Source organism: Choloepus didactylus, chromosome 2 (genome assembly GCF_015220235.1).
Source record: "Choloepus didactylus isolate mChoDid1 chromosome 2, mChoDid1.pri, whole genome shotgun sequence".
In the NCBI taxonomy this organism is placed as follows: Eukaryota; Metazoa; Chordata; class Mammalia; order Pilosa; family Megalonychidae; genus Choloepus; species Choloepus didactylus.
The window spans coordinates 226,099,464-226,111,803 of record NC_051308.1 but is presented as its reverse complement, the minus strand read 5'-3'; the positions used below and the strand labels follow the sequence as shown (position 1 = coordinate 226,111,803).

Here is a 12,340-nt window from a genome sequence, read left to right as displayed (position 1 = left end):
CAGGGCTCAGAAGCTCTGGCTGGGAAGCTCTGTTGGCCTGAAATTCAATCTGGCCTTGCCTCTCACTCATTTGACAAACACGATCAAGTCAGTCTATCCTTCTCCATAGAATGGGTGCAGTAATGTCTGCTCCACGAGGTTGAGGCATGCAAATGATAAGAAACTCTGGAAAAGACTTCTGTTCCCAAACTACCTGGGGCCACTTAGCTGCTGGCTGAATTTCTGTTCCTGGGTTTCTGTGGACCCCTTACCTGCCTGCCTTCAAACCCTGGCCTTCAGTTAGCTGTCAGTCTCACAGGTCCCTTCTGCCTGCACCTTTTTCCTGAGCATGGTGCTTGGATGCCTGAGTTTGCTAAGGCTGTAGAGGGCTCCCCGGGCACCACGACCTCCCCACTGACAATCTAGTTCTTCCTCATTCCTCCATTCCCTCCCTCCCCCTGTTCTCAGATGTTTCTCTGACACAATGATCCAGCTATGTCTATGAATATTCCAGAAAAATGGTCCTACCACTAGGCTTCCCACTTTCCCTGTAGGTTCCGGGCAAGCCCTTCTCCTCTGACCACTGTTCCCTATCTCTGACTCCCTCTGTGGATAGCAGGACAGGGGATGACCCTCGACCCCTCAACCTCTTGGGACTGTACTCTGTTGGAGGGACTGGGTATGGGGGAGCCTCTCTGGGCAGATGTGCCCCCACCCCCAGCCTGGCTAGGGACGCAGGGCAGGCAGACTTACTTGTGGAACCAGGTGGTTTTCATGTACTCCACATTGTAGTACTTGACTTTGCTGAAGATTCTAATTCCCTCCTCGGTGCCCTGGATTTTCAGTGGGGCAGCAGAGAGGGCTGGGGAGGCAGAGGAGAAGGGTGAGTCTTCCCAGGGCCATTTTGGCAGCACTTTTGGGGCCAGCCTGCTCACCTCTGCTTTGGGGGTGGGGAGTGGTGCAGAGGGTGCAGTGGGGGTAAAATGCAGTGTTGTGAGCAGGTAGGAGCTTCTCTCTCAGTCTTTGAGGTTGGGAGCTAATTCCCCCACCCCACCACCCTGGTAACCAAGGCTGGTTATTGATCCCTCTGGAGGATGTTTGGCACAGGGCAGGGCTGGACAAAGAGGCGGGCTTGCTTACCACTCATCCTGCCCAGCTCTGTGAAGATGGCATCCAGGACTGGAGAGAGACAGAGGATGGTCAGCAGGTTTAGGGCTCCCCCAGGCCCCGTCAGTGGGAGGGGACATCCTTGGAAAAGGCTGGTGCAGCTCACAGGTTGCTCTTGGGGCCCAGGGAGCTCTGCAGGACGAGCCCCATGGCTTGGGGGTGGGAGTGGGTCCCGGGCACCATGGATGGAAGAAAAATTGGCCAACCTGACCCTTTCTTGGCAGGCTGAGCTGACCAGTCTGAAGGTTGGGTCTAGTATATTTCAGAGAACACTGGCACCAGGTCATACAGACCAGGCCCCGGCCACCGAATAGCTGTGCATTCTTGGGCAAGTCATTTACCCTCTCTGCGCCTTAGCTTTCCCAAGTGACATGGGGACCCCTTACATTTTACCCCAAGGGCCTTTCATGGTCTCTTGTTCCAGTGTGACCCACCCATGGCCCTGCTGGCCTGTTCCTAATATCGCCAGCTCCTACCTTCACCAGTAAGATCCAGTACGGTGTCGTCCTCCCCTCGATTGTCAGAAACCACTGCTCTGTAAACTCCCTCATAATCTTTGGACAACTAGAAAGAAGGATGAGAGATGGTGGTGTCAGTATGGGTTCCAGAAGGCGTGATGGCAGCGTTTCATGAGGCCTGGCGCCTGGGCCTGCCCCTAACTCTCTGACCTCAGTCACTACCCTTTTTGTCCACAGGCCTCAGTTTCCCCATCTGGGCTGGATGGTCTTGGAAGCTCCTTTCAGCTCCAGAACACTTTGATTCTTAGCTCAGGGCCTGTCTGGGCCTGGGGATGGGATGGGGAACAGTTGAGGGCAGGAACAGTGCCCTGCATTTGGATTCACAGCCAGCTGCTCCAAGCACAGCACAGTGAACTTCCCTTCCAGGCTTTTCTGATCCTGGCACACACCCTACCTGAGGTTCTCTGTGCCCTGGAGGCCCCTGGATGGAGGGGCCCCTCTGCATTTCCCCAGAAAGAAGTGTGTCTTCTTTTGTCTGGGGCAAGGAGTCCTTCTGGCACATGGCTTGCCAGTTCTAAATGAAATCTGAACCAACATTCAGCAGAGCAAGAACTTGGGTTGTGCTTTTAAAATAAGGTCAAGAGGTCAGAAGTGACCTCCCCTTACATGGTGCCTTCCTGTCCCCTCCAAAGGACCCTCCCACCCAGCCATCTCCATGTAGAGGGCTTTGAGGCAGGATCTAAGGCAGAGGAGGCTTTTATCCCGGGGATTGAGGGGCTGAACCCTAACAGGCCTCTCCACATCCCTCCCTCCACCCCTCCCAAGTTCCACCCCCTGACTCATCCACTCCCACTGGCCAACAAGGGCTCCAAAGGCCCAGCCAAACCGAGGACTGGGTGATAGGAGTGATTCTGACTTTGTTCTCTAGCCTTGTGTCTTTTCACTAAGCCTCAGTTTACTCCTTGCCCTGCTGCATGCTACGGATGCTGTGAGGACCAAGGGAAGTGTTTCATTGGAAGCCAGTGAGTTGTGCACCAGGGGGGTGATGGAAGATTGTGACAAGATCCATCTATTCATCAGTAAATATTAAGCACCTGCTTGATGCCATGCCCTTGTCAGGAGCTCATGCAGAGGTGAAGAGGCTGATTTGGCATCGTCCTGGCCAGGATTTAGGAGGAGTCCCTAGAATCATTATTTCCTTCCTATTCAGCAAACACACATTTGTTGCAGTCCCCTTTGTACCTGGGGTGGGGAACCAGCAGCAGGAGAGAAACATACTAAGAACAAGCCTTTGTGTTTCTCTCTTAACCAGGCCCCATTCCTACAGAGGTTGTGGGGGTGACTCAGGTGGGAGAATTGAGCTCCAGGTCCTATTTTGTCCTGTCCAGACCTGCCTGATCCTGAAGTTCCTTCCTGTCCTGCATTAGACTCTTGTGGCAGGAAGGAATCCTAAAGAGAGCCTGCCTTCCAACCTGCTCATTTCAATCCGTGGTCCGAGAGGGGCAGTGACCAGCCCAAGGCCACGTTAAGAGTCAGTGGCAGAGAGAACCTAAGATGGCAGCTAGGTGAGACGGGGCAAAAAAACACCTCTGTGAAAAATACTAGATAAAAGCCAGAAAGTGACCCAGAACATGAGTTCCAGCAATGCATCAGCTAGACAAGGTCTGCTAAATCCACAGGGACTGTGCATTTGGTGAAACCGGAAGTCTGCATTCTGAAATGACAGGCTGGGAATGCCCCTGCACGGCCCAGTGGCCCAGGGCTTCCTTGGCGGTCCAGCGTGCACGTGTGATGTGGCACAGCCTTCCCTCAGCAGAGGTCCTGGAAGAGCACGGCTGAGAAGGGGGATCCGCTCGGAAATCCCAGGGACCCTACGCCAATACCAAGGACTTGTGGGTCAGCGGCAGAGACAATCTGTGGCAAGACTGAAATGAAGGCTTAGACTCTTGCAACAGCCTTAAATCTCTGGGAACACCTGGGAAGTTTGATTATTTAAGCTGCCCTGCCTCCCTAACCACCCAGACACACGCCCCACATTCAGGGCGGACAGCACCAACAACACACCCAAACTTAGTGCACCAATTGAACCCCACAAGAATCAGATCCCCACACACCACAAAGACAAAGTTGGGGAGAACTGACTTGAGGGGAATAGGTGACTCGCGGATGCCATCTGCTGGTTAGTTAGAGAAAGTATACGCCACCAAGCTGTAGATCTGACAAATTCGAGATTGGTATTTTTTATATCCTGAAAGAACCCTATCAAGTAAAGCAAATGCCAAGAAGCCAAAAACAGAAAATTTTAAAGCATATGATAAAACCAGACAATATGGAGAACCCAAACCCAAACACCCAAATCAAAAGATCAGAAGAGACACAGTACTTGGCACAGTTAATCAAAGAACTAAAAACAAACAACGAGTGCATGGCACAGGATATAAAGGACATAAAGAAGACCCTAGAAGAGCATAAAGAAGAAATTGCAAGAGTAAATAAAAAAATAGATGATCTTATGGAAATAAAAGAAACTGTTGGCCAAATTAAAAAGACTCTGGATACTCATAATACAAGATTAGAGGAAGTTGAACGATTCAGTGTCCTCAAGGACCACAGAATGGAAAATGAAAGAACAAAGGAAAGAATGGGGAAAAAAATTGAAAAAATTGAAATGGATCTCAGGGATATGATAGATAAAATAAAACATCCAAATTTAAGACTCATTGGTGTCCCAGAAGGGAAAGAGAAGGGTAAAGGTCTAGGAAGAGTATTCCAAGAAATTGTTGGGGAAAACTTCCCAAACCTTCTACACAATATAAATACACAAAGCATAAATGCCCAGCAAACTCCAAATAGAATAAATCCAAATAAACCCACTCCAAGACATATTCTGATCAGACTGTCAAATACTGAAGAGAAGGAGCAAGTTCTGAAAGCAGCAAGAGAAAAGCAATTCACCACATACAAAGGAAACAACATAAGACTAAGTTGTGACTACTCAGTGGCCACCATGGAGGCGAGAAGGCAGTGGCATGACATATTTAAAATTCTGAGAGAGAAAAATATCCAACCAAGAATACTTTATCCAGCAAAACTCTCCTTCAAATTTGAGGGAGAGCTTAAATTTTTCACAGACAAACAAATGCTGAGAGATTTTGCTAATAAAAGACCTGCCCTACCGCAGATACTAAAGGGAGCCCTACTGACAGAGAAAGAAAGAAAGGAGAGAGAGATATAGAGAAATTTAAGAGATTTCCAGTAAAGATCACAGGGTAAATATAAATACCAATACTACTGTATTTTTGATTTGTGACTGCGCTATTTACTTCCTACAGGATCTAAAATACATAAACTGTAATGATAAATCAATGGTTTTGGACTCAATGTAAAATACGTAATTTTTGACAAGAACTACATAAAGGTGGGGGAATGGAGGAGTATAGGAACATAGTTTATGTGTCCCGTTGAAGTTAAGTTGGCGTCAAAGAAAAACAAGATTGTTACAGAGGTTAAATTTAAGCCCCATGATAAACACAAAGAAAGTATCAGGGAATATGACCATAGAGATGAAAAGTAGAGTATGGGTTCCGAGAAGTGGGGGAAGGGGCAATGGGGAGTTAAGAAATGAGTGTAGGGTTTCTGTTGGGGGGGAAGGGAAATGTCTAGTAATGGATGGTGGAAAGGTGATGGCATTGCAACATTCTAAATGTGAGTAATCCCACTAATAGAATGCTAGGGAGGGAGTGGAATGGGAAGATTTAGGCTGTATATATGTTTCCACAATTGAAAAAAAAAAAAAGACAGTCTAAATAGATAATGACAATTATATGCCAAGGATGATCCTGGATGGGATCTGAGGATGGAGGAGAGGAGGCTCAAAGGGACACAGTTGGGACATAAGAAAAAAAAAAAAGGAAATATAGAATGTAAGCTTTGAATCAATGTTGAATTTCTTGAACTTCTTAGCTGCGCTTAATGGGATTGCATAAAAGAATGTTCTTGTTCATGGGAAATGTATATGTGAATTATATTGTTTGATCAGGGGTGTGTGCAGCTAGCTCTCATATGTTCAGAAGACAGAGCAATAGATGATGGATGACAGATAGGGAGGCAGGGAAAGAAAGAAATGGTGGTGTGACAGGATGTTGAAGTTGGTGGATTGGGTTATTGGGGGAGGGGGTTCAGGGTATGCTGGAGTTCTGTGTATGGGGTTTGTATTGTTTTTGCAACTGTTCCTGTAAGTTTGAATTTATTTCAAAATAAAATTTAAAAAAAAAAAGAGTCAGTGGCAGGGCCAGGCTGGAGCCCAGGACTCTGTATGAAGCCATATTGGAGCCTGAGACAAAAGAAAAAATCAGTAATACCCATCCTGTTTTTAATTAAATTTTCATATGTTGTTCTTTTTTTTTTTTTTTTTTAATCATCATTTTATTGAGATATATTCACATACCACGCAGTCATACAAAACAAATTGTACTTTCGATTGTTTACAGTACCATTACATAGTTGTACATTCATCACCTAAATCAATCCCTGACACCTTCATTAGCACACACACAAAAATAACAAGAATAATAATTAGAGTGAAAAAGAGCAATTGAAGTAAAAAAGAACACTGGGTACCTTTGTCTGTTTGTTTCCTTCCCCTACTTTTCTACACATCCATCCATAAACTAGACAAAGTGGTGTTTGGTCCTTATGGCTTTCCCAATCCCATTGTCACCCCTCATAAGCTACATTTTTATACAACTGTCTTCGAGATTCATGGGTTCTGGGTTGTAGTTTGATAGTTTCAGGTATCCACCACCAGCTACCCCAATTCTTTAGAACCTAAAAAGGGTTGTCTAAAGTGTGCATAAGAGTGCCCAACCAGAGTGACCTCTCGGCTCCTTTTGGAATCTCTCTGCCACTGAAGCTTATTTCATTTCCTTTCAAATCCCCCTTTTGGTCAAGAAGATGTTCTCCGTCCCACGGTGCCAGGTCTACATTCCTCCCTGGGAGTCATATTCCACGTTGCCAGGGAGATTCACTCCCCTGGGTGTCTGATCCCACGTAGGGGGGAGGGCAGTGATTTCACCTTTCAAGTTGGCTTAGCCAGAGAGAGAGGGCCACATCTGAGCAACAAAGAGGCATTCAGGAGGAGACTCTTAGGCACAAATACAGGGAGTCCTAACCTCTCCTTTGCAGCAACCGTCTTCCCAAGGGTAAAACTTATGGTAGAGGGCTCAACCCATCAAACCACCAGTCCCCTATGTCTGTGGTCATGTTAGCAACCATGGAGGTGGGGTAGGCGAATACCCCTGCATTCTCCACAGGCTCCTCAAGGGGGCACTACATCTTTTTTTTTTTTTTTTTCCCCTTGTTTGTCTTTTTTCTTTTCTTTTTTTTTTTTTTTTTAACTTTCCCTTCTTTTTTCAAATCACCTGTATGAAAAAAAAAGTTAAAAAGAAAACAAACATACAATAAAAGAGCATTTCAAAGAGACCATAGCAAGGGAGTAAGAAAAAGACAACTAACCTAAGATAACTGCTTAACTTCCAACATGTTCCTACTTTACCCCAAGAAAGTTACATAATATAGCAACATTTCAGTGAACTTGTTCCTACTACAACCATCAGAAATTAACAGACCATAGTCATTTCTGGGCATCCCCAGAACGTTAAATAGCTTATCTGTTCTTCTTGGATTATTGTTCCCCCTTCCTTAATTGCTCTCTACTGCTAGTTCCCCTACATTCTACATTATAAACCATTTGTTTTACATTTTTCAAAGTTCACATTAGTGGTAGCATATAATATTTCTCTTTTTGTGCCTGGCTTATTTCGCTCAGCATTATGTCTTCAAGGTTCATCCATGTTGTCATATGTTTCACCAGATCGTTCCTTCTTACTGCCGCGTAGTATTCCATCGTGTGTATATACCACATTTTATTTATCCACTCATCTGTTGAAGGACATTTGGGTTGTTTCCATCTCTTGGCAATTGTGAATAATGCTGCTATGAACATTGGCGTGCAGATATCTGTTCGTGTCACTGCTTTCCGATCTTCCGGGTATATACCGAGGAGTGCAATCGCTGGATCGAATGGTAGCTCTATATCTAGTTTTCTAAGGAACTGCCAGACTGACTTCCAGAGTGGCTGAACCATTATACAGTCCCACCAACAATGAATAAGAGTTCCAATTTCTCCACATCCCCTCCAGCATTTGTAGTTTCCTGTTTGTTTAATGGCAGCCATTCTAACCGGTGTTAGATGGTATCTCATTGTGGTCTTAATTTGCATCTCTCTAATAGCTAGTGAAGCTGAACATTTTTTCATGTGTTTCTTGGCCATTTGTATTTCCTCTTCAGAGAACTGTCTTTTCATATCTTTTGCCCATTTTATAATTGGGCTGTCTGTACTATTGTCATTGAGTTGTAGGATTTCTTTGTATATGCAAGATATCAGTCTTTTGTCAGATACATGGTTTCCAAAAATTTTTTCCCATTGAGTTGGCTGCCTCTTTACCTTTTTGAGAAATTCCTTTGAGGTGCAGAAACTTCTAAGCTTGAGGAGTTCCCATTTATCTATTTTCTCTTTTGTTGCTTGTGCTTTGGGTGTAAAGTCTAGGAAGTGGCCTCCTAATACAAGGTCTTGAAGATGTTTTCCTACATTATCTTCTAGGAGTTTTATGGTACTTTCTTTTATATTGAGATCTTTGGTCCATTTTGAGTTAATTTTTGTGTAGGGGGTGAGGTAGGGGTCCTCTTTCATTCTTTTGGATATGGATATCCAACTCTCCCAGCCCCATTTGTTGAAAAGACCATTATGGCTCAGTTCGGTGACTTTGGGGGCCTTATCAAAGATCAGTCGGCCATAGATCTGAGGGTCTATCTCTGAATTCTCAATTCGATTCCATTGATCTATATGTCTATCTTTGTGCCAGTACCATGCTGTTTTGGCAACTGTGGCTTTATAATAAGCTTCAAAGTCAGGGAGTGTAAGTCCTCCCACTTCGTTTTTCTTTTTTAGAGTGTCTTTAGCAATTCGAGGCATCTTCCCTTTCCAAATAAATTTGATAACTAGCTTTTCCAAGTCTGCAAAGTAGGTTGTTGGAATTTTGATTGGGATTGCATTGAATCTGTAGATGAGTTTGGGTAGAATTGACATCTTAATGACATTTAGCCTTCCTATCCATGAACATGGAATATTTTTCCATCTTTTAAGGTCCCCTTCTATTTCTTTTAGTAGAGTTATGTAGTTTTCTTTGTATAGGTCTTTTACATCTTTGGTTAAGTTTATTCCTAGGTACTTGATTTTTTTAGTTGCTATTGAAAATGGTATCTTTTTCTTGAGTGTCTCTTCAGTTTGTTCATTTCTAGCATATAGAAACATTACTGACTTATGTGCATTAATCTTGTATCCCGCTACTTTGCTAAATTTGTTTATTAGCTCTAGTAGGTGTATCGTCGATTTCTCAGGGTTTTCTAGATATAAGATCATATCATCTGCAAACAATGACAGTTTTACTTCTTCTTTTCCAATTTGGATGCCTTTTATTTCTTTGTCTTGCCGGATTGCCCTGGCTAGCACTTCCAGCACAATGTTGAATAACAGTGGTGACAGCGGGCATCCTTGTCTTGTTCCTGATCTTAGAGGGAAGGCTTTCAGTCTCTCACCATTGAGTACTATGCTGGCTGTGGGTTTTTCATATATGCTCTTTATCATGTTGAGGAAGTTTCCTTCAATTCCTACCTTTTGAAGTGTTTTTTATCAAAAAGGGATGTTGGATTTTGTCAAATGCTTTTTCAGCATCTATTGAGATGATCAATTGATTTTTCCCTTTCGAGTTTTTAATGTGTTGTAATACATTGATTGTTTTTCTGATGTTGAACCATCCTTGCATGCCTGGAATGAACCCCACTTGGTCATGGTGTATGATTTTTTTAATGTGTCTTTGGATTCGATTTGCAAGTATTTTGTTGAGGATTTTTGCATCTATATTCATTAGGGAGATTGGCCGGTAGTTTTCCTTTTTTGTAGCATCTTTGCCTGGTTTTGGTATTAGATTGATGTTAGCTTCATAAAATGAGTTAGGTAGTGTTCCATTTTTTTCAATGTTTTGAAAGAGTTTGAGTAAGATTGGTGTCAGTTCTTTCTGGAAAGTTTGGTAGAATTCCCCTGTGAAGCCATCTGGCCCTGGGCATTTATTTGTGGGAAGATTTTTGATGACTGATTGGATCTCTTTGCTTGTGATGGGTTGGTTGAGGTCTTCTATTTCTTCTCTGGTCAGTCTAGGTTGTTCATATGTTTCCAGGAAATTGTCCATTTCTTCTACATTATCCAGTTTGTTGCCATACAGTTGTTCATAATATCCTCTTATAATTTTTTTAATTTCTTCAGGATCTGCAGTTATGTCACCTTTTTCATTCATTATTTTGTTTATATGGGTCTTCTCTCTTTTTGATTTTGTCAGTCTAGCTAGGGGCTTGTCAATCTTGTTGATCTTCTCAAAGAACCAACTTTTGGTGATATTTATCCTTTCTATTGTTTTTTTGTTCTCTATGTCATTTATTTCTGCTTTAATCCTTGTTATTTCTTTTCTTCTACTTGGTTTAGGATTGGTTTGCTGTTCATTTTCTAGCTTCTTCAGTTGATCCATTAGTTCTTTGATTTTGGCTCTTTCTTCCTTTTTAATATATGCGTTTAGTGCTATAAATTTCCCCCTTAGCACTGCTTTTGCTGCATCCCATAGGTTTTGGTATGTCGTGTTCTCATTTTCATTCGTCTCTATATATTTAGCAATTTCTCTTGCTATTTCTTCTTTAACCCACTGATTGTTTAGGAGTGTGTTGTTTAACCTCCAGGTATTTGTGAATTTTCTAAGTCTCTGATGGTTATTGACTTCTAATTGTATTCCATTGTGGTCAGAGAATGTGCTTTGAATAATTTCAATCTTTTTAAATTTATTGAGGCTTGTTTTATGTCCCAGCATATGATCTATTCTGGAGAAAGTTCCGTGAGCACTAGAAAAGTATGTGTATCCTGGTGATTTGGGATGTAATGTCCTGTAGATGTCTGTTAAATCTAATTCATTTATCAGATTGTTTAGGTTTTCAATTTCCTTATTGGTCTTCTGTCTGGTTGATCTATCTATAGGAGAGAGTGATGTGTTGAAGTCTCCCACAATTATTGTGGAAACATCAATTGCTTCCTTTAGTTTTGCCAATGTTTCTCTCATGTATTTTGTGGCACCTTGATTGGGTGCATAGACATTTACGATTGTTATTTCTTCTTGCTGAATTGCCCCTTTTATTAGTATGTAGTGGCCTTCTTTGTCTCTCAAAACATCCCTGCATTTGAAGTCTATTTTATCTGAGATTAATATTGCTACACCTGCTTTCTTTTGGCTGTAGCTTGCATGAAATATTTTTTTCCATCCTTTCACTTTCAATTTCTTTGTGTCCCTGTGTCTAAGATGAGTCTCTTGTATGCAACATATTGATGGTTCATTTTTTTTGATCCATTCTGCGAATCTATGTCTTTTAATTGGGGAGTTTAATCCATTTACCTTCAACGTTAAAACCGTGAAGGCATTTCTTGAATCGGCCATCTTATCCTTTGGATTATGTTTGCCATATTTTTCCCTCTCTCTATTAATATCCTTTATTGTACCCATACCGAGTCTCTTTAGTACTGAACCTTTCTCCAAGTCTCTCTGTCCTGTCTTTGTTTCTCTGTCTGTAGGGCTCCCTTTAGTATCTCCAGTAGGGCAGGTCTCTTGTTAGCAAATTCTCTCAGCATTTCTTTGTCTGTGAAAAATTTAAGCTCTCCCTCAAATTTGAAGGAGAGCTTTGCTGGATAAAGTATTCTTGGCTGGAAATTCCTCTCTCTCAGAATTTTAAATATATCGTGCCACTGCCTTCTCGCCTCCATGGTGGCTGCTGAGTAGTCACTACTTAGTCTTATGCTGTTTCCTTTGTATGTGGTGAATTGCTTTTCTCTTGCTGCTTTCAGAACTTGCTCCTTCTCTTCCGTGTTTGACAGTGTGATCAGTATATGTCTCGGAGTGGGTTTTTTTGTATTTATTCTATTTGGAGTTCGCTGAGCATTTATGATTTGTGTATTTATGTTGTTTAGAAGATTTGGGAAGTTTTCCCCAACAATTTCTTTGAATACTCTTCCTAGACCTTTACCCTTTTCTTCCCCTTCTGGGACACCAATGAGTCTTATATTCGGACGTTTCATATTATCTATCATATCCCTGAGGTCCATTTCGAGTTTTTCAATTTTTTTCCCCATTCTTTCTTTTATGCTTTCATTTTCCATTCTGTCATCTTCCAGGTCACTGATTCGTTGTTCAACTTCCTCTAGTCTTGTACTATGAGTGTCCAGAATCTTTTTAATTTGGTCAACAGTTTCTTTAATTTCCATAAGATCATCCATTTTTTTATTTAGTCTTGCAATGTCTTCTTTATGCTCTTCTAGGGTCTTCTTGATTTCCTTCATATCCCGTACTAGGGTCTCATTGTTCATCTTTAGTTCTTTGAGTAGCTGCTCTAGGTGTGTCTCTTCTGGTCTTTTGATTTGGGTGCTTGGGCTTGGGTTATCCATATCGTCTGGTTTTTTCATATGCTTTATAATTTTCTGTTGTTTTTGGCCTCGTGGCATTTGCTGACCTTGATAGGGTTCTTTTAGGGCTTGTATACCAGTTGAAGTCCTTATCTCTAATTTATCAGATCTACAGCTTCGTGGAGTA

The 12,340-nt window shown here is 42.5% G+C and overlaps 1 protein-coding gene and 1 long non-coding RNA gene across 3 annotated transcripts in view; one reads left to right on the top strand and one right to left on the bottom strand.

Annotated features, from left to right (window-relative positions):
* Positions 1-12,340, bottom strand: part of MYOM3 (myomesin 3) — a 54,617-nt gene that overhangs the window by 4,953 nt on the left and 37,324 nt on the right. Inside the window, exons 29-31 of the mRNA XM_037828182.1 lie at positions 1,623-1,710; positions 1,120-1,158; positions 733-841 (exon numbers count right to left, since the gene is read on the bottom strand). Of these exons, the coding sequence (XP_037684110.1) occupies positions 733-841; positions 1,120-1,158; positions 1,623-1,710 (236 nt within the window). The remainder of the gene's footprint in view (positions 1-732; positions 842-1,119; positions 1,159-1,622; positions 1,711-12,340) is intronic.
* Positions 1-12,340, top strand: part of LOC119527782 — a 74,958-nt gene that overhangs the window by 52,930 nt on the left and 9,688 nt on the right. The window lies entirely within an intron of this gene.